The sequence below is a fragment of the Macrotis lagotis genome, chromosome X, assembly GCF_037893015.1.
Source record: "Macrotis lagotis isolate mMagLag1 chromosome X, bilby.v1.9.chrom.fasta, whole genome shotgun sequence".
Lineage (NCBI taxonomy): Eukaryota > Metazoa > Chordata > Mammalia > Peramelemorphia > Peramelidae > Macrotis > Macrotis lagotis.
In genome coordinates this window covers 292165454-292188851 of record NC_133666.1, presented here as the reverse complement: position 1 = coordinate 292188851, position 23398 = coordinate 292165454, and the positions used below count along the sequence as shown (strand labels likewise).

General features: G+C 34.3%; 1 protein-coding gene across 1 annotated transcript in view; it reads right to left on the bottom strand.

The window, feature by feature from the left end:
* Window positions 1-15127: 15127 nt before the first annotated feature.
* MTMR12 (myotubularin related protein 12) overlaps window positions 15128-23398 on the bottom strand; it is a 107230-nt gene continuing 98959 nt past the window's right edge. The window contains exon 16 of the mRNA XM_074202543.1: window positions 15128-23145. Within this exon, the coding sequence (XP_074058644.1) occupies window positions 22576-23145 (570 nt within the window). The 3' untranslated portion in view covers window positions 15128-22575. The remainder of the gene's footprint in view (window positions 23146-23398) is intronic.

Below are 23398 nucleotides of genomic sequence, written 5' to 3'. Positions count from 1 at the left end.
TCAATCCTTGAGGGGAGTAGTTAGGGAAGAATTGAGTAGTTCTAAAATGCTTTTTGTTTTGATCTGTGGAAGTAGAGTGTTAATTGCAAACTGTATTTTGATATTTATGAGAGTTTTATTGTTCAAAATTCCTAGGAATATTATTTTGAATATATTTAAGGAGATACATATTTTAATTGGCATTTTATTATTTACTTTTCAAATTACCTGTAAAAATAATTTTCAATATTCATTTTTATAAAGTTTTCTCTCTTCCCCTCATCCTAGGATAGCAAACAATCTCATATAAGCTATACAAGTACAACTGTATTATACATATTTTAGTCACATATGAAAGAAGAATCAGAACAAAAAGGGGAAAAATCACCAGAAAAAAACCCAAAAAACAAATTTAAAAAAGTGAAAATATGATGCTTTTTTCCTCTGGATGTGGATGGTATTTTTCATCACAGATCTTTTAGAATTATCTTAGATCACTACATTGCTGAAAAGAGCCAAGTCGACTAGTTCATCCCACAATATCGTTGTTAAAGTGTACAATGTTTGGGGAGAAACATAACTGAGGTCATAAAGGGAACTAAGCAGATGTAGACTTCCCCCCCCATGATAGAAATGTTTGTATTTAAAATTAAATGAATAAAAAATGTTTCGGGGGCAGTTAGTGGCACAGTGGATAGAGCACCAACTCTGGAGTCAGGAGGACCTGGGTTCAAATATGGCCTCAGACACTTAATAATTACCTAGCTGGGCAAGTCACTTGACCCCATTGCCTTGCAAAAAAAACAAGCAAACAAAAAAGTTTTTCAGGAATACTTGTGTCTAAAATTCAAAGTAAATTATAATTTTTCTTTCACACGATTGACTGGGAATAATACCTATCTTATCAACTATCACTAAAATAATTCTGACATTCAAGATGATAGATAATTAAACACATATTAAAAAACAAAATCAATTCCCCAATAGATATATGGTTGAAGTAAATTAACAAACAGTTCAAAAAAGAATTACAATTAGCACCCATAAGGAAGAATGCCCTAAATCATTAATAAAAGAAATACAAACCCAAAAAATATTACACATCTAGAAAATGTCAATATGGCAAAAGGTGGGTATAGTTACTATTGGAGGGGTAGTTGTTCCTCCTTTGTTCTGAAAGAGAACCAATACATCATGATGGTGATGCTTTAAAGGACTTTTGTGTGAATTAGATTTAAGTGAGTCAGAATCAATCTCACTTCTCTCTTCCAGAAGTCGTCAAAGTCCAGGGGAAAGTCAGAAATCCAGAAAGCTGGTGATGGCTTGAATGACCTTGACCTTCTAAATTAAGGTCTTTTCCAGGTTTCAGTTTGCATTTTTTCATTATTTTCTATTATATTCTTGACTTTTTTTGGTCAAATGTATTTTGTTTTTTTTCTATTTCAGTAAAAAATTTTATTGGTAATTTAATTTGGATTATTATATTGGCCTTTTAATTGACAGTTAATATTTCTCTAATTATTTACATCTGATTTTATTTTGCATAAAAAAAGTTTTGGCAAGTATTTTATACTGTCTATAATTACTTTAATTGGGGTCAACATTTAACACAATGGATTTTTTTTTTTAGTTTTTGCAAGGCAAATGGGGTTAAGTGGCTTGCCCCACAATGGATTTTTAAGAGCCTATTTTTTCATAAATGAAAACTGCACAAGATAAAAAAATATTTTTTTGAAAAATAAATAAATATATACATTTAAAAGTAAATAAAAAAATTTAAAAACCTATTCCCCAACCCCAAAGTATTTTACAAATATATTTGTCAAGGGCAGCTAGGTAGCACAGCAGATAGAGCATCAGCTCTGGAGTCAGGAGGACCTGAATTCAAATGTGACCTCAGACATTTAATACTTACTTAGCTGTGTGACCTTGGGCAAGTCACATTGCCTTGTAAAAATTAAAAAAAAAAAACTTTACTACCACCACCCCCTAAATATGTGTGACTAAAATTATACTCCTATGGACAGAGCACCCACATGTAAGAATATGGCACCCCTAGTGGAGGGAGTTGCTAAATGTAGTGAGAGAAGAAGATAAATTAGAAGAATTAGAATGAGGAGAGAGGGGGAGGAGAAGGAGAAGTTGTTATGGAAAGGCAGGCATACTCTTACACTATAACAAAAATTGTGAATTGGTCTGATCATTCTGGAAAACGATTCGGAATTCTGGAAAGCAAATGATAATAATGTTTTTTACCCTTTGAATCAGAGCTGACACTAATGAGGTCAGAGACAAAGTCCTCATATACATCAAAATATTTGTGGCAACTTTTTTGAGTCAGCAGCAAAATAAATGCCCATTGATTGGAGAATTGACCAAGTCATGGGACAGAATTTAATGGCACAGTACTGCTCTATAAGAAACAATATGATGAATGCAGAAAAATCATGGAAACATTTGTATTGATACAAAATAATCAAAATCATGAAAATAATATATACAATTAGAACCATGCAAACATAAAGAGCATAAAGAATAACATAACTGAAACTGAATGCTATGAAATTATAGTGATCAAGTTTGGAGCCAAAGATATAAGAATGCATCTCACTCCTCTGAAGAGATAGGGAATTATATATGTGCAACATTATAGATAGTGTCAAAACTTTTTTGACTTATTAGTTAAATTTTATGAACTTTAAAAAAATTCTCTATTATTAAAGGATTGCTCTCTGGGAGGAGGAGAAGTGAAAGATAAAATGGGAAATGTGATGATATTAAAAAGGAAAGATGTCAATAAAATGCATTTTAAAACCCACACTGTTACTCAATTTTTGAAGGGCACCTGATTTCATTCTTTATAATACTTTTATGGTCAGACTGACCTTTGGCCATGTGTCCATTTTGAGTTGATTGTGTTAAATGGAGTTAGATATTGATCCAGACCCAATTGGTGACAAAATGATTTAGTTTCCTTTAAAAAGAAAATCACTGCCACAATAATTTATGTTCTTTTCAGTTTTTTTAGTTTTCAGTTGCTTCTGTTTCTTGTTTGTTTATTATATTTTACTTTAAAAGGCAGTACCAAATAATAACAGTTTGAACTTTAGTAACATTATGTTCCACTTCAATTTAATTTTTTACTCTTCATTCACTTGAGATCCTAGTCATTTTTGTCTAATTTATCTTATTGTCAACATATTCCTTAGACTACAATCCTAGTAGAAGGTCAGAGAGTATAAACAATTTATAACTACTCATCTCTCATTTCAATTTTTTTCCAGAACAGTTGAACTCCAGTAGTGATGAATTAATGCCTCCCCAATTTTGTTCAATGAGTTTTTCTGCTTTTTAGATCTTTCAATGGGAATAAAATCATATCTCAAGGTTGTTCTGAATTGAATTTCTCTGATAAAAATGATTTTGAACATTTTTTCAGATGTTGATAGTTTGTTTCTTTTTTTGAAAATTGTTTATTTCCTTTGACTATTTCTCTATTGAGGAAAGTTTCTTAATAATGTGTGTGTGTGTGTGTGTGTGTGTGTGTGTGTGTGTGTGTATTCTACCAAATCCCTTTAGATAGCAGATTTTTTAGCTGAAATATTTAATGTAAATATCTTATTCTAATCTATATTTTTATCTTATGCTAGCTGCATTGATTTTACTTCTGAAAATATTTTAAATTTACATAATTGAGATAGCTTATTTGATAATATATCATCTTATTTATGCTTTGGTTATGATTTTTATCTTATTCATCATTATGAAAGAAGAAATTTTGTATTCTTTAATCTCTTATCTTTTATTTTGTTTCTTAATTTTTTGAACAATTTTGTTTTGAGATATCATATGAATCTCAAAAAATTGATATCTGAACCATTTACAAAACATAATACTCTCAAAGTTGAACAAAAAGAATTAAATTTCCAATAGCATTCACCTTTATACTCCAATCATTTGCTAATTAAAACTATTTATTTTTTTATTAAAGATTTTATTTATTTTGAGTTTTACAATTTTCCCCCCATCTTACTTCCCTCCCCCTCCACAGAAAGCAATTTGTCAGTCTTTACATTGTTTCCATGTTACACATTGATCCAAATTGAGTATGATGAGAGAGAAATCATATCCTTAAGGAAGAAACAAAAGTATAAGAGATAAGATCAGACAATAAGATATCAGCTTTTTTTCTAAATTAAAGGTAATAGTCCTTGAACTTTGTTCAAACTCCAAGGTTCTTTCCCTGTATACAGATAGTATTCTTCATCACAGATAGCCCAAAATTGTCCCTGATTGTTGCACTGATGGAATGAGCAAGTCCATCAAGGTTGATCATCACCCCCCAAAACTATTTTATTTCTAATGATGCTTTTTTGTTTTTACATTATGCTTGGATCTGAATGAAATATCCTTTCCCCTCCTTTTTCCTCCCCCTTTAATAAAACTTTTAGGAAAAAAGAAAAAAAAGAACAGTAATACTAACCAGCACATCAATTGTCAGAAAATATAAACAATATTCTACAATGTGGCCTGAATTTTCATATATTGCTTACATGTTCGCAATTTACTCTACTCTGAATTTCTTTTTAATCAAACTATCTTTCAGTTTCCTTAATAGTTCTTGTAAAAAAAAAAGAAGTCTTTTCTTCAGTCTCTTGTGTGCTTTAGTTTCTTGGTGTGGCAGATGCATGGACATGACCACATCCTCTCTTTCTGGACAGCCTTTACCAGTCAACCTGCCCTCATGTTAGCACATCTGGGGTTTCCAGAGCAGATCAAGCACCTGTGATTGAAAGTCACTCATGCTTCTTTGGAGTAACATTGTTTGGTGATACCTTCTTACTACTTGGCACTGTAAATCATGAGCCCACACTAGTGCATTAATCATTCACAGAAAATCTTACACATAAAACATATATGTAGCAATAAGGCAAAAGCAAGATACTTATGATATAATCTAATATGAGAATTTATGATATTATAGTGACAACAGTTCCCTTAATTCAGGGAACTGCATAGCTCCCTAGGTTAGCTTACTGGGTAAGGCAAGCTCAACCAGCTCTTCACTTTTAAGGATTCTATTATTGTCCCATCAGAGCTCAGAAAACAGATTTTTTTAAAAATTACAGTCAAACAGAGCTTACAGCAAAGGTCTTTAGATTGACTCTCTAGGAAATGCAAACAAACTGTGTTGTTCAGTCACTTCTCTCTTATATTTATACAAAAGCAGCTGTAAAGCCTGAACTTTTTACCTCTGCTTTTCCCTTTCAATCTAGGGTAGCATCAGAAGAACAACCCAGGTACCTTAGAAAGACTCTACTTCTCTTAAAACATTAGTGTTTACAAATGAGGAGTCACTAAACCAAACAGAAAGATCTATTTAGGCCATATATTGACTTAGGAAATCACATATTAACATTGTCTATGTTCTATTGAATTAAAAATTTTTAATATTTATTACATATTAATTTGGTTTAGGCCACATTTGGGAGCATTCCTGTTTGACAGTTGGTTACTGAAAATACAAGAGATGGGGCGGCTAGGTGGCACAGTGGATAAAGCACCGGCCCTGGAGTCAGGAGTACCTGGGTTCAAATCCGGTCTCAGACACTTCATAATGACCTAGCTGTGTGGCGTTGGGTAAGCCACTTAACTCCATTTGCCTTGCAAAAACCTTAAAAAAAAATACAACAGAGTTCCATTGTCCTTCAGTCCTAAATCACCCAGCCTTTTCTTCAGCCAATCTGAAAAACAATATTCCTCTTCCAAATCTCCTTTCAGCTGACTACTGCTGAAAGTTACTTTCATAACTCTTTGATTCTTTTTTTTTTTTTTTTTTTTTTTAAGGTTTTTGCAAGGCAACTGGGGTTGAGTGGCTTGCCCAAGGCCACACAGCTAGGTAATTAAGTATCTGAGACCGGATTTGAACCCAAGTACTCCTGACTCCAGGGCCGGTGCTTTATCCGCTGCGCCACCTAGCCGCCCCCTAACTCTTTGATTCTTTACAATTTCTTATGTTCAATGATTCATCCCTCTCATATAAAGTAAAACTCATGAAATTCAAATTTCTATCAATTATCAAACAGCATTCCTTAATCTTCCCATAGTTTCCAAATGATTAGTTAACTACTTTGTGAGTTTTAATCTTTCAAGCTCTAAAAACAGTGACATACCAATGAGCTCAAAGATCATAATGCCATTCAGATGAAGTCATTTCTCTATCCTAAAAAACAGATCTTCTATTTGGTTCTCTGATTTGAAAAAATAAAATTTGGGGGCGGTTAGGTGGCGCAGCAGATAGAGCACCGGCCCTGGAGTCAGGAGTACCTGAGTTCAAATCCCGCCTCACACACTTAACAATGACCTAGCTGTGTGGCCTTGGGCAAGCCACTTAACCCCACTGCCTTGTAAAAAAAACTAAAAAAAAAAAAGAAAAAAATAACATTTTATTGATATTTTTAGTTGCCTAAATTTTCCTTTTATCCCTTTCCCACCCTTTCCCAAAGAGCCTTTCCAAATAAAGCATATTTTTCAAAGAAAAAGCAATTAAAAAAATCAGCAAAATCAATCAATAATTTTAAAAAATCTGCTGTTCCACACCTATGTTCCACCTATGAGCCTCTTAATTATGCAAAGAAGGGAAGTAAAGCACAAGACTGGAAAGATAGGAAAAAGGTTCAAATTGTAACAATTTCATGTTTTAAAATGTCACTTAAATGATGCAATTTTTTTTCACTAGGCATCTATATGAAGCTGGTTCTTCATAAAGCCAAGTAAATGGCTTCAATGAAAAAAATTAAAATATTTTAAATATTGTTTCTATTTGACAAAAGATGTCATTTATGTGTTTAATGATAATTTTAATATATTTCTAGGAAGAGTATTAAATTTATGATTTTTTCTTTTTTTAATTTTTTTCTTTTTTTAAATTTTTTATTCTCATTTTGTACAAATGTTTTTTTACATTAATAAAATATTCTTGTTTACAAGTAAACAAAATACCCCTCTTCCCCCATGAATATAGATAGACTTGTTTGGGCGAAAAAAAGTAAAGGGGAGAGAAAAAAAATTAAAATTAAAAAAATAATAGTAATAATTGTAGGTATGGCCCAGGTGGTGCAATGGACGAAGCACCAGCCCTGGAGCCACGAGCACCCGAGCCCATAACCAGCCTCGTAAACCCAACAATCACCCAGCCGTGTGACATGCAAGCTCCCCAATCCCCACTGCCCTGCAAAAACCAAAAAGAAGAAAGAAAAAAGACCCAAAATAAAATAAAATAGTAATAATAGTAGGGGTGGCTGGGTGGCAGACAGAACATTGGCCCTTGAGCCAGGAACACCGGGGTACAAATCTGGCCTCAGACACCCAAAGATCATTCTGCTATGTGGCTCCAGGCAGGCCGCCCAGCCCCACTTGCCCTGCATCCTCCCCCAAATAATAATAACAAAAAATGTGCTTGAGTCTTTGTTCCAACACCAACAACTCTGTCATGGGTGGATCACATTCTTTGTGATAAGTCCATCACAAAAGTTACTTCCATATTCTTCCACCGTTGCCATTGCTGATTGCAACTCCCTCCTTTCTTATTTCTCCACTACCATGTACTCTATTTTCTCTCTCCTTTCACTCTGACTCTGCTGTAGGGTAGCTGAGTGGCACAGCAGACAGATCCCTGGTCCTGGGGCCAAGAAGCCCTGAGCCCCCATACCACCCCTTAGGCCCAGAATCCACCTGGCCCTATGGTCCTGGGCAGGCAAATTTATGATTTTTATTAAGAGACATATCTATAAATTTATATGACAATTAAATTTCAACTTTCCAGCATTAATTTTTAAATTTTCCAACTCTTATAGTGTACTTGATTAATTTTTGCATTTTATAAATGCTAATTGATCATGTCTGCAATACAGTTCAAAGTAATGAAAATTTCTCAAGAATGTCAATCATTTAAGAAACTAATGTTATTTAATGTCTTTGCAGAACTAGAATAAAAGGAATGAAAAAAGTACATATACAATATAGGATATGTTTAATAATAGCTTCAACTCATCTCAATCCCAAAACAATCAATTTTAGTAATTTAAATTTAAAGTTCTTTGGATACAGTTTCTAACAGTATACACACACACACACACACACACACACACACACACATATGTTTGTTTGTTTGTTTTTTGCAAGGCAATGGGGTTAAGTGGCTTGCCCAAGGCCACACAGCTAGGTAATCATTAAGTGTCTGAGGCTGGATTTGAACTCAGGTACTCCCAACTCCAGGCTGTTACTCTATCCACTGCACCACCTAGCCACCCCACTTTAATATATTTTTAAATAAGATTGGTGATAAAAAGATTTTTGTTGATTGTATTCCAAGATGTTAGTGTGAGTCTAAGTTCTGCCACTTTTTCCAGCAATTGTTATATAGATTTCCAACACATTCTCCCTTATTTAATCTGGTCTATCAGTCTACTTTATTTTTTAATCAGTATCACATGATTTTGATGAATTCTGTTTTATAATATAGTCTGAGGACTGGAAGTGCCATTTCTCCTTCATTCCTACCTTTAAAATTAATTCCCTTTATGTTTATACACCTTTTGTTTCTCCAAATCATTCTGTCACTATTTTTTTGAATTCTGGTTCAAAAGTGTCCTTTTGATAGATTGATTAGTAAGCATTAAAATTGTAAATTAAGTTTAGTTGTAATGTCATTTTTATTACATTGGCATGGTCAAACTAGTCATAAGCATTAAGTATTCCTCCAACTGAAGTTGTTCTTTATTTCTTCAAAGAGCCCTTTGTAATGAAATCTCTATACATATTTTGTAAATTTTGGTACTTTGATCCCAAAACATTTCATGCATGTTGTTGTTTTAAATTGGATTTATCTTCCCCCTTTGTCTTATCTTATTGTTATTGTGAGCATTTCTAGAATTATGTCAAATAGTTAATTGGATATTCTTACTGTATTTATATGGAAAACTTCTAGTGTAGCCTCTTAAATATGATAATTATCTTTAGTTCAGAGTTGGATATTTATTTGATATTAAAATGAAATCTCCCCATGTTTATACTTTTCTCCTGTAGGGTTTAAGCATAAATAAATATTGTACTTTTAGCAAAGCCTCTTATTTTTGCATCTACTGAGATAATTTGGGGGGGTGTGTTATTTTTAATATATTTAATTATATTTAGGGGCGGCTAGGTGGTGCAGTGGATTAGAGTACCAGCCTGGAGTTGGGAGTACCTGGGTTCAAATCCAGTCTCAGACACTTCATAATGACCTAGCTGTGTGGCCTTGGGCAAGCCACTTAGCCCCATTTGCCTTGCAAAAACCTAAAAAATAAAATAAAAATAAAAAATTATATTTATAATTTTTTTTGTAAGGCAATGGAGTTAAGTGACTTGCTCAAGGTCACACAGCTAGGTCATTATTAAGTGTCTGAGGGTGGATTTGAACTCAGGTACTCCCGACTCCAGAGCTGGTGTTCTATCCACTGTGCCACCTAGCTGCCCCAATTTTCTTAATATTGATTGAACCAGTCTTAAATCATGGTAAAAATCCAACTTGGTCACAATGAATGTTTTCTTTTTTAAAAAAATATTTTATTTGTTTTTCCAACTATATGCAATGATAGTTTTAAATCAATCATTTTTTGCAAGGTTTTGAGTTTTTATTTTTCTCCCTCCTTCCTTCTCTCCCCCCCAACAAAAAGTAATCTGATACAGGCTCTATATTTATAACCATGCTAAACAATAGATCCATATTGATCATGCTGTGAGAGAAGAATCAAATCCAAATGGTAGAAAGAAAACATCAGAGAGAGAAAAAAAATGACATAATACTTAAGACAACCTTTAAAAATTGAAGATAAGCAGCTTTCGGCTTCATTTAACCTCCACAGTTCCTTCTCTGAATATGCATGGTATTTTCCATTATAAGTCTTTTAAAATTGTCTTTGATTATTGTACTGCCGAAATGAACAAGTTCATCTTAGTTGATCATCACCCCATGTTGTTAATATGTTTAATGTTCTTCTGGGTCTGCTCATTTCACTCAGCATTAATGCATGCAAGTCTTTCCTGAAATCCCATCCCTCATGATCTTATAGAACAGTAGTGTTCTATCACATACATATACCACAATTTGTTCAGTCATTGCCCAAATGATGGACATTCCTTCAATTTCCAATTCCCAATTCTTTGTCGTCATAAAAAGAGCTGCTATATTTTTGTATATGTGGAATTTTTACCCTTTTTCATGATGTTTTTTCAGGTTTTTGCAAGGCAAATGGGGTTAAGTGGCTTGCCCAAGGCCACACAGCTAGGTAATTATTAAGTGTCTGAGATCGAATTTGAATCCAGGTACTCCTGACTCCAAGGTGGGTGCTTTATCCACTACGCCACCTAGCCGCCCCTTTCATGATCTTTTAATGAAAGATTTCTTAAATGAATTGCTATAGTCTGACAAGATTTTATGTAAAATTTTAAAATTGGCACTCTCTAATGACATTGATCAAAATTCTCCTTTGCTTTATTTTTTTCTTGGTTTGGTTATTAAGATTATATTTGTCGGGGCGGCTAGGTGGCGTAGTGGATAAAGCACCCACCTTGGAGTCAGGAGTACCTGGGTTCAAATTCGATCTCAGACACTTAATAATTATCTAGCTGTGTGGCCTTGGGCAAGCCACTTAACCCCATTTGCCTTGCAACCTAAAAAAAAAAAAAACAAAAGCAAACAAAATAAAGTTTGGTGGAATCTACCAGGATGCCCCCCCCTTAGGTAGTTCTTTTTTATTTATGAGATTCATCATTTAAGATCTTGATTTGTTTTCTAGTAGTTTAGGTATTTTATATTTTTTCAAGTGCTCCTTTAAAGCAATTCTTTTGTGTTCTTAATATTGTTATAACCCTAAAGTAAGTTCCAATAATTCTTTATATTAATTCTGATTTTGATGTGATTTTACTTTATTTGCAATTTTGTTGATTTGATTTTGCCTTTTTCTTTTTAATCAGGTTGGCTAAAATTTTTATCTTGTTAATTCTTTAAAGGAAGACTTTTTAAATAAAATTTCAGTGTTATTCTAGATCTTGTTCTTTCTCCCTCCTCCCCCCTTTTTTTGTTATGCCTCATTCAGAAATATGAATTCCTGTCGGAGTTTGTGTATATTATTTCTTTGATAGAAATGTCCTTGTATTCCTGATCATGTGTTCTAGTTCTATACCCTATCCTCCCTCACAATAATTTTCCTTCCTTTTTACTATGGGATCTACAATTTGGATCTATTCCTTCACATCCTTCTGGGTACTCCCAGGAGTTTTGACTCCTCTTTTTCTGAGAACATTGTTTTCTATATAGGTATAGTACACTTTCAGATATGGTGCTTGATTTGAGCAGCGAATCCTTGCAATTTATTATAGTAATAATAGTTAGCATTTATATGTTGCTTTAAGCTTTATGAAGTGATTTACAAATGCTCATTTTATTCTCACAACAACCTTGAATGGTAGGAGCTATTATTATCCACATTTTACAGGAAAATGAAGCTAAGAGGTTAATTGGCTTGCCTAGAGCTTGCATTTCTTTTCTTTCTTTCTTTCTTTCTTTGTTTTTCCAACTACATGCAGTGGTAGTTTTCACCAATCATTTTTTTTTTGCAAGGTTTTTCTCCTTTCCTCTCTTCCCTCCCCCCATCCCCCTCACAGAAAGCAATTTAATATAGGCTCTACATGTGTAATTATGCTATATATAGATCCATATTAATCATGCTGTGAAAGAAGAATCAAATCCAAATGACATAATACGTAGACAAATTGAAGATAGTAAACCTTGGTCTGCATTTAAATTTCACGATTCCCTCTCTGGATATGGATATTTTCCATCATAAGTCCTTTAGAATTGTTTTTGATATTTGTATTGCTGAAATGAACAAGTCCATCATAGTTGATCATCACTCAATGTTATTTTTAAGGTGTATAATGTTCTTCTGGTTCTCATTTCACTCAGCATCAATTCATTCAAGTCTTTCCCGGCTTTTCTGAAGTCCCATCCCTCATGATTTCTTTCTGAACAATAGTGTTTTATCATATACATATCCCCATTCCCCAACTGAGAAGCATCCCCCTCAATTTCCAATTCTTTGCCATCACTAAAAGAGTGGTCAATAGCTAGTATTTCGGTCAGGATTTTCAAATCAAGTCTTGCTGATTCCATGTCCAACATATTTTTATCACTGCACCATCTAGCCATCTAAGGTTCCTATCTCTCTTCTCCCTTTTTATATGTGCCCTCCAGTTTTATAGTTTAATCCCACAAAATATATTGATTCAACTATAAAGTATGAGTGAGTTTTTAAGTATTTATTTAGTTCATGATGTTTTAGGCCTGATTCTCACTTCTATTTCTTAAACTTTCATGCTCATCTTTGTCCCTTTGTGTGATTTTAGAAGGAAGTTTTGTAATACTTCCTGTTATTCCCTTTTAAAAAACCAAACCTATAAATCAATAAACATTCATCAATCACCTCGGCACTATGCTGAGTCCCAGAGATACCAAAAGAGACAAACAACAATGTCTGTCCTCACAATCTCATGGGGGAAATATCATGCAAAACAATCTATACGCTAGATAAATAGGAAATTAATTCCCTAATTAAAAGAGGGGAAAGTACTGAAATTAAGAGGGGTTAGAAAAGTTTTCCTCTGGAGCAGCTAGGTAGTGTAGTGCATAAAGCCCTGGCCCTGAAATCAGGAGTACCTGGGTTCAAATCCAGTCTCAGACACTTAATAATTACCTAGCTGTGTGGTCTTGGGCAAGCCACTTAACCCCGTTTGCCTTGCAAAAAATCTAACAAAAAAAAAAGCAAAGTTTCCTCTAGAAGCTGAGAATTAAGTTGGGACTTAAAAAAAAGGAAGCTAGGGAAGCCAAGAAATGGAGTTGGGGAATGAGAACATTTTAGGCATGGGTTCAACCAGAGCTGAGAGATGAAGCACCTTGTTTGTGGAATTAGCCAGGAAGCCAGTGCCTCATAGATTTTTTTCTTTTTCTAGTTTGTTTTTCCTTTTAATCAGCTCTAGAGTGGTGGTAATTTAGTGTATTACATATGCTTTCTTTGCTGGTTGTATTTATCTTTATTTTTTAATGTTTCATATTCAAATAATCTGCTTACATGGGGGCTGGGGTGGGGATAGTTAAAGAATACATCAAATGCCTCTCTTCGATTGAATGGTCATGGTTTTCATTGATGATTAGATTCAGGCAGTCCGTCAAAGTCTACAACAACAGCAAGGACATTACTTATTGGATCCCAGAGCAAAAGGAAGGTTCACCATTATCCTATCTGGAGGAGTTTTGGAGTTATTGAGGATGGAAAAAAAGGACTAGACTGCCATATAGTTGGTCACGTGACTCAAATCTGTCCTTCCTTACAATTTGTTTTTTTGCAAGGCAAATGGGGTTAAGTGGCTTGCCCAAGGCCACACAGCTAGGTAATTACTAAGTGTCTGAGATCAGATTTGAACCCAGGTACTCCTGACTCCAAGACCGGTGCTTTATCCACTGTGCCACCTAACCACCTAGCCACCCCCCTTCCTTACAATTTAATGGGAAAATGTTTTCTTCATATATGGATTTTTAATCACCTTTACTCACCCTCAAAATACTTCCTTCCCCCCCACCCCACATTTCAGTTACTATTCACATAGGAAATGGACAGGATCGTCTATTATTCATTCTTTTTTTTATACAAATGAATTTTCTGCCCTTTTAAGCAGTCAAAAGGAAGTCACTTTGATCTGTTTTTCTGTTTTCTTTCACTTTTAAAGATTGAGTACCACAGTTTTCATAATTACTACTTTGTAATATTGTATAATTGTTAGAGGGCTGGCCAAGAAGTCAGGAAGAGATGAGCTCAGTTCATATTTCTGACACACTGGTTGTATGACCATGGATGGGGTCATTTGTTTGCTCAATGACTGAAGGAATTCTCTAAGTTGGAGGAGGTGACAGCCTGCATCAGTGCAAGTAGTTTTCATAACAGGAATTCCACATGTTGATGAAATCACAAACCTCCTTTTCTCCCCCATATAAGTTGAGATCTGATAGGACAAGTCCTACCCTTCTTATTTTTTTCATAATAAACTGTGATTGCCTTATTTTTATGACTTCAAATGTTTTTATTTTTTCTAATTCTACTTATCTTGTTAGATTAATTCTCAGATTTTTTAAATGCATTTAAGCCATTTTTAATATGAAATGAATGTCTTTACTTTTTTCCTCCTCTTGGAGTATTAGAAATACCTATTGGGTTTTGGTAATGCACAAGACGATTTTTGTTGGTTTAGATTCTGTAGCTGAAAGCCTATTAAACCATGACTACCATGATTCATTTCCTAGTATCTTTTTTTAATGATGCAAACAAGGATGTTTGCTTAGAATTTCACAGCTGAAAAATGATAGTTACCAGAAATCAGATACATGCACACACACATGCTAATACATGAGAAAAACACTCTGTTCTGATATTATTCCATACAAATAGTGATTATAAGCTCTATACATTATGAACTGCACAGGGTAAGATCACCTGTGTAATCATAGGATGCTAGCTAGAGGCCCTCCACCCTTGTTTTGCCTTATCTAGATGACAAAGCCCAGTGTGGTTTCCCTGGAAAGTGCTTCAATTTATTTTTGTACCTCTGGACCATCTCCTCCTGCCTAGCCCAAGAAGCAGTCCATCCATCTCATGACCACCTAGTCAGTATGTACAGCTTGTACCAACTCCTCCTGCCCAACCCAAGGAGAAGTTGACGTATCTTGTGACCATGCTGTCAACAATATATTCCTTATTTCATCTGACTTCTGACCTGTCAACCAAAGGAAATGAAATAGTCTTTCTTATATATCTAGACAAATTTTCTTATATGTCTAGATACCAACCTTATAAATGTAGGTTCCAGAAGAAAAGCGCATCTCAGATTAAGACCAACTGAGGTTCAATTCATTAAAGGAGCCCATGAACCCTTTAATAAAGGCTGGAAGCTTAGCCTCAGACAATTTTAGTCACCACATACAGATATATACATGCTTACATAGATACATACATCGAAGCAATATATTATATACGTATATACATGTATATGTATGTATTAAAGTCACAGCTGAGGCCTTTTCCAAAAGTGTAGATCAGGAAGCCAAATAAAAATCAGGACTTTGTAATTATTAAATATCTGAGGCTTGATTTGAACTCAGATCCTATACCACTACATCAATCTGGATGCAACTTTTGGAGAACCATAGTGTGTCCTTCCATCTCCAGCCAATCTCTGGCCTAGGTCAGATCTAGAATATCCTTGAATAAACTTTGTTGCAAATTCTAGCTTTGTTTATGGGTATTCTTTTTCTCTCCTCTCTCGGGGATATGGAGTTTTATTCAGTCACTCGTTTGAAGAGGTCTTTGCTGCTTAATATCAAACTTGAAATATATGAGAGAAAGTGATTAGGCTTTTCACTCAATTCACAGAAAGAACTTTTATTTAAATTGCTGCCACAAATGACCCTAATTTACCTGCCACTTTACAGGTATTGTCTCATTTTTTTTTTGGCAAGGAAATGGGGCTAAGTGACTTGCCCAAGGTCACACAGCTAGGTAATTATTAAGTGTCTTGAGGCTGCACCATCTAGATGCATCTATGGTCTCAATGTTTAAAACTGGTTTTTCTTGAGGATCTTTATGTAATCTCCATATCTAAAAAAAGATCAATTTATCTTTACCTATGCTTGGGTCCTCAATTTCCTTTCTTGGCTTTATTACAATATCTAGCATTTCTAACAGTGGGGATGGTAGACATTTTTGCTTTATATCTGATTTAACTGGAAAAGCTTTCAGTATTTTTCTTTTACAAATAAGGCTAGTTCTTGGATTCATGATCCTTTTGAAGAAATTTTTATTTCTATGTCTTTTGGTGTTTAAGTAAATATCAATTAGTGCTTTATTTTGTTGAATTCTGCTTTTACATTTATTAATCTATTATCCTAAGATCATAGATCTAGAATTGGAAGGGATCTTAGAAGCCATGTATTCCAACACCCCTTATTTTACAGATAAGAAAACAAGAGCCTCAATGAGTTAAATGACTTGCCCAAGATCACACAGTGAGCATGAGTATTTAATTTATTTGAACCCCATTTCTCTGACTCCAGTTTTGTTGTTCAGTTTGTCCAACTCTATGACCCCATTTTGGAGTTTTCTTGGCAAAGATACTGGAATGATTTACCATTTCCTTCTCCAGTTCATTTTACAGATGAGGTAATGGAGGCAAACAAGGTTAAGTGACTTATCCAGGGTCACACAGCTAATGTCTGAGGCCTAATTTTTGATCTCATGAAGTTGAGCCTTCCTGATTCCAAGCCCAATGCTACATCTATTTCTTCATAACTGTCCAGACTCCAGGGTCAGTGTTACCATCATTTCTAATGTTAAGCCATCTTTGCATTTCTGGTCCAATATAGTGAATAAGTTTTTAAAAATTATATATATATGTATAGATATACACACATGGCTGAAGACTTTTTCTATCTAATCACTTTTATACTAATATTTGAGGGATTCCCATAAAAATAATTCATGTCTAGACCAAAAACACTAAATTTGAGTAGTGATATTGATCTATTGTTTCCCCAGTTTCCCTTGATTATTAGAATCATGTTTTTCTCAAAATGAGTATGGCAATGTTTTCTTTCTTATTACTGCAAACATTTTATCCAGAAGAGGAATTATTTATTCTTTACATGTTTGATACATTTTTCCTTTGGGAGTTAATGGTTAACTTTGTCAGACAGCATGATTTAAGATTAAGATTTACATGATAAAATTAGCTTAAAGATTCTACTATTATTATCTAGGATTATTCTCAGTTTGATTATTCTTACAATCAATATAAATGTTTACAGTATCACAAAAGTTCCTCAATATGGATGGATCTGGAAAAGAGAGTGGCTAGAGGGATTATGGGAAAAAAATCTAATCTATAACTGCTTTTTATCTTTCTATAGTGAATTCTATTTAAAAAAAGGATTGGATTACTGAAATGCAATAGGGAAACAGAAACCAGTTTACAAACTTGAACATTGTTTGTACATGTATTACAAACATGCATTGTTAAATAGCAGTCCTAATGTTCTAATGAGTCTCAGAACAATTTTAAGACTCCCTGGATACTTATTGTTTGATCTTGTAACCAGGTAGGATCCCTGAAGTTCTCTACTGCCTAGAGGCCTTAAAGGAGATATTATATCATAAACTATCCATCTAGGCTCAGGTTATAGAGTAAGAATGTCTTTTTTTCTGCATTTGACAAGTATTGAAATCAAATGAGATTTTAAACAAAGGAAAAGACAAATTGGGGATATAAAGGTAATAAATTAGCAGCACTCCAGAGTGAAAAATCTGTAATTCTTTCTTTAGGTGGAAACTGTAAGGCAGTAGGCTCTCCATTTATTAACTCTCATCCTCAACCATACAGAGAGATTAGGATTTTTTTGTATATGAGTTGCTCATATAGCACTAGAAAGTTTAGCAACTACAACTACAATACCAAGGGACTAACATGCTCAAGAAAGATCAATATTAAGATTTTTTTAAATTTATTTTTCCAATTCTATATAATTTTCAACATTCTTTTTTGTAAAATTTTCTCCCTTCCATCATTCCCTCCCTCCACCCTGGGATAGCAAGTAATCTCATATAGGTTATATACCATACACATGCTTCCATATTAGTCAAACTATGAAAAACATATCAGAATAAAGAGGGAAAAACCATGAGAAAAACAAATGCTAAAAAAAAAGTGAAAATAGAATGCTGATACTCAGATGCCAGTTTGGATGTACATGAATTTGGATGCATTTGCATTATAGGTCTTTTAGAATTGTCTTTGATCACTACAATGCCAAGAAGAGCCAAGTCTATCACAGTTGGTCATAGTACAATGTTGCTTAAAGTGTATAATGTTCTCCTGGCTTTGCTTGCTTCACTGAAACCACTTTTAAGTTCCATTTTTTATTTCAGATTTTTTAGTATAAAGGGCAACATTAATTTCCCTCAAACCTTTTATTTTTTATTTTTATTTTTTTTTTAGGTTTTTGCATGGCAATGGGATAAAGTGGCTCGCCCAAGGCCACACAGGTAGGTAATTATTAAGTGTCTGAGACCACATTTGAACTCAGGTCCTCCTGACTCCAGGGCCAGTACTCTTTCCACTGCACCACCTAGCCGCCCTCCTCCCTCAAACCTTTTGAGAAGATCATAGTTAAGTCTCAAAAATTCCAAACTGTGAGGAGGGAAGAGATCAACCCAAATGTTCTGACATTTACAGACTCTACTTTCTAAATTAATTCATTTTCTATTAAAGGGCTAGAAAAGCTGGCAAGCAGCATTAAATGTCTAAAAAGATTTTATAAACATGTATTTATATGCTCCATATCTTTGTACTTTAAAGCATCAAGAACAAAATAACAGGATATAAAAAAATCCACCAATGTTCAGATCTAGTCAATTATGGTAAACCAAAATAATCCACACCAAAAATCTAAGACTATGTTTATAAAAGCAGTTTTCTAGGAAACTTTTTAAGTTTATTTATTGAATGAATATTTTGTTTTCCCCAATTACATGTCATGTAAAAACAAATTCAAACATTTATTTTTTTAAAATTCTCCTCTGCCTGACACAGCAAAACCAAAAATAAAAAAATCCATTTAAACAAAGAGTGAAAAGTAGTTATCAATCTGCATTCAGACTTCATCAGTTCTTTCCTCTGATGCTAGAGAGCATTTTTCATCATGAGTCCTTTGAAACTGTTTTGCATCATTGTGTTACTGAGAATAATTAAGTCAAAAGTTTAAATGAATTTCAAAAACAATTTCAAAACATCTGCTTGGCATTATTCATGACTGATCAAGTTGTTACCAGATAAAATGTCCTAATACTTCATAAGGAGAGGAGAAAAGGATATATATAAAATATTTTAAATTATTAAGGCAAGCAATTGCAAAAGGTGCAGACTGAAAGGGGGGGACCCTAATGCTGCACCCATTAATGGTATTTTCCTGAATCATTAAGTACAAATGTGAGTTATTTTGGTCCCTAAAAAAACATTAAAGAACCTAAGGATACTCATTCAATTATCTTTACCCTAGGGCATCTAGGCAGCACAGTGAATAGAGCACCAGACCTGGAGTCAGGAGGACCTGGGTTCAAATCCTGACTCAGACATTTGATTCTCAATAGCTGTGTGACCCTGGCTAAGTCATTTAACCCTGAATGCCTAGAATCCAGCACCATCTCCAGTCATTCTGATTCATATCTGGCCATTGGACTCAGATGGTTCTGGAGGAGATCTGAGTCTGATGACTTAAAATTCTGTTTTTCAAGCAACAAAGGACCTAAGAGATCATCTAATTCATCCCCTTTTATCTTAAGAGATGAGAAAAATGAGAACCATGGTGATCAAGGGACCTGCCCAAACTCAGAGTTTTATACAAGGGGCAGTGTGCTAGTAAATGTTGGCTCTCTGGGGGAAAAAAATGTACCCATGATACCCTTTTTTGTTTAATTTGCATTGTTAACATGTTTTTCCATCATCTTCTTAAATCTATACAATCAACAAAACAATAAATCAAGCCCTAAGCTTTAGTTTTTGTCAATTCTTGAGGTGTAAATGGTCTCAATAAAGATTTAACAACTGGCTTTCTGATGAAGAGTTGGCTCCAGAATATATTTGCATAATATTATATTAGAACTCAAATTTAAACCCATATTTTTTGTTTGCAAAGCTATGGGTTAAGTGACTTGCCCAAGGCCATACAGCTAGGTAATTATTAAGTGTCTGAGGCAGGATTTGAACTCAGGTATTCCTTTCCTGACTCCAGGGCTAGTGATCTATCTGCTTCACCACCTAGCTGCCCTTGAACCCATATACTTTTGACTCCAACTTCAAAGTCTGCCTCTTCAGGTCAATAAAAGAAGGAAAAAATACAAAGGGCATAACAACATTATATTCATCCCATGCTGCAATACAATGCATCACACAAAACATGGTGTTATTTTTAAACTGTGCTTTAATTACTGCAATCAGATATGATGCAGTGTGATACAAGTATAAACTCTAATTGTAGATACAGCAAAATAAAAAGCAAATTTATACAGATTTTGCTCAACAGCTTATTCCTCAAAAAACCCACAAAACAGGTATATTTTAAATTCAATTAAAGCTAGCTTGTATTCAGTGTAAAAACTTAGAGGTATAAAGAGAAATTCAGCATATTATATACAATAAATTGATGTACATTTCTAAACTTGCAGTGCAGCATTTTCAACAAGATTTTAAAAGGTTTCACTTCAACTTTTACAATTAAGTACTTTCCATGTTTCAATCTTTAATAAAAAATTCACAATATATAAACCCATTTGAGAATTTTGTACACTAACACAAGTTATAGAAATATGATTTCAAATATAAATACATAGCTGTCATGACCTTATAAGTTACAACAGCTTAATCTTCTTTTCCTGGGCTGCAGTTTTTAAGAGTATATAAAAAAATATTTCAATGCACATTCGATTACTATTACAATAGTCACAGATATGTGACTTTAAACCAAGATTCCTGGAGCATGAAGCATCACACAAAGCATTTTTGGAATGCATGTTTACTAAAAATCCAAGGATTTCATAGGCTACTGTATAAATATTCATTTTATAATATGACAACAAAAATAGTTAGCTTCATGGTGTATTTGGGGAGTGAGGAGGGGGATGAGAAAATGGAGCTGTGTAGAGACGTTAGTACTAGTGAAAGAAGGTCCATGTAACTGAAGGGAGCTCTAGAACTAGTGTCCTTATAAAAATTGCTTCTGAAAACTTAACACCATCCTCACTACTAAGACTCATAAGGCAATGGAGACCCTAATTTTTATCTCTCCCCACCCCATTGATCCTGGTCTCCCCCGGTCTCAACATCTCTCATCTAAATAGATTCAACCTGGCTCATGAGTTAACATGGAGATGGGAGAACAGTCAACAATTTACTGTATGTATACAGATGATTCAGTGCAAACTTAGAAACTCTTCAAACACAGTTTTAACATTCTTTGTCACTGTCTTTGAGCAATTAAAAGCTTTTCTGACATTAACAATTATAAGATGGTCTATTGTTAGATTTTAAACATAAGTACAAAAGGGAAACATTAATTAAAACTCTCTTAACAAATGGGATTTTTTTTCTTTCTTGTAGAATTTGACAGGTCACAACAGGAGCAAAATAATGGTCCTTACAAAGTGTACTTTTTGCATAAAAATATACTATTCACACAGCAGATCTAAAAGAGGTGTCAGGCATAAATCACGCTTCTTCTATGGCTTTTAAAATCATTGAGGTACTATGAGATATTCAGCAACTCTTGATTCCAATGTTTAAATGCTTTCCTAAGTGAAAGTCATATCCAAAAAGGATCATTTTCCATCAGTCTGTACATGAGACAGACATTATCAAAGGACAACTTCGGGGTTGCCACAAAAGGCTATGGGTTTTAATGCTCTAGTAACAGAGGTCTAGAGTCCCAATGCACACTAAGAGAAATGTTAAGCAGTTATAGCTTCAAATACTCGGAGGCTCAGATAAAAACTTCAGCCTCTCTAAAAGGAATTGGAAGCTCCTCTAACCAACTGAAGAAAACCTCAGTTTGATTAGTAGGATTAGCAGCAAGCAACTAGAAATAAGCATACCAAGGCATCCAAGAAAGTAGAGGAATTGAGGAAGTGCAGCTGAGATAACATCTTGCACACAAAAGGTGCTTAATACATTTTGCTAGATGAATAAATGAACAAGGGTGAAGAGAAGAATGCATAGCTACTAGCATATGAAAATGGGTTACTAAATCTGCTCTTTTCATCATCTATGAAGCTAAATGATGAAAGGGTGGAAAGGAATGACCAGAAAGTCAAGAATTTGGAATTTTCTCAGCTTTTCAGTGGCTGAGACATAGACAACAATTAACTGTTTTGTTTGAATGTATGCCAAAACGTCTTTATATTCCCCCCCATTCCCTAAATAAATCTTTTGAACTTTAATACAAATGCATTTTAGAGGTATCTTAAAATTACATGGATAAGAAAATGACTCTACTTACAGACTGGGTAACAATAATTTTGGCACAGAAAGAATTTTAGCAAAGTGTTAAGACCAAGAATAATTGATCAAGTCCTTTAGTTGTAATCTAGATATAAAACATCTTCCTTTCAGTTACTTTGTAAAAATTACACAAAAGGACATGATCCTATGCAAGTAGCAAGTTATAACACCTTGCAATCAACACTCCTAGAGATAGTTTCAGTTGCATAGTCTTTGATTATTCATTAACCCTTTTCTTAATCACCTAGCTAGAGATAACATAGCTGAAATCACAAAACCCTCTCCAGGTTAGGCCATACAATGATACATTTTAGGGTCTGGTGACAAAATGTTTGACATTCATTATAGTCTTCAATGTTCCTCCTTTCTTCATAGATTCCGAACGAGTGAAAAAAAAAAATGAAGTCACACATCACCTAGATCAACAAACTCATCTTCTTGTTTGGCCAAGTCTTCTTCATCTCCCAAAGTCTTCCAACTATTGGTGGGCAAGACTGGCTTAGAGGAATGTCTCTGGAGCAAAGCAAAAGGGAACAAAGAAGACAGACGGACAGGCTTCCTGAGTAGTGAAAGGGTATCCAGGGGAGGGGCCATTTGACTGTTGTGCTTCTCATCAATTTTCTTTTGCAAGTTCTGAACCTCTTCCATCATTTCCAAGACTTTGTGCACAGTGGCCACTGGGCCACCTCCTAGGATCTGAGCCTCTGGAATCCAACGCAGGCAGCGTTGGGCCCAGACTTTGATTTCTGGACCCTCTATGTGAGGAAGTAATAATCCATGATAGTCAACAGCTTTGCTGTGCCAGCTATCGTAGAATTCTCGAAAACTGTCTTGAAGTTCATCAGAAGAATTAATTAGTTTGCTAATTCTCTTGCCCAGAAGGTTTTTGATTAAGTGGTCTGTTTCTTCCCTGAAAAATCCTCTTTTGGGAGATGATTTAGTTTGGGTAAGTGGTAGAGAAAGTTGTCGCTGATGCTTTAAGAGAGACACAAATACTTTTGTTTAATAAACAACATAGATATTTGATGGCATAAAATACAAAAAGTAATATTGCTGAAGCCTGTTTTAAGAAATATCAAAATTGCCACTTATGGATAAAAATTATTAAAATACAATAGTATGGATATTCCTGGTAAGTCAGTTGAAAAAGAAGAAAGCCAGAGTTGAGTTAGGTGTCTGTGCTGGTAAGAGAGGGATCAGGGATCCCCAACACCTTGAATGATCCCCC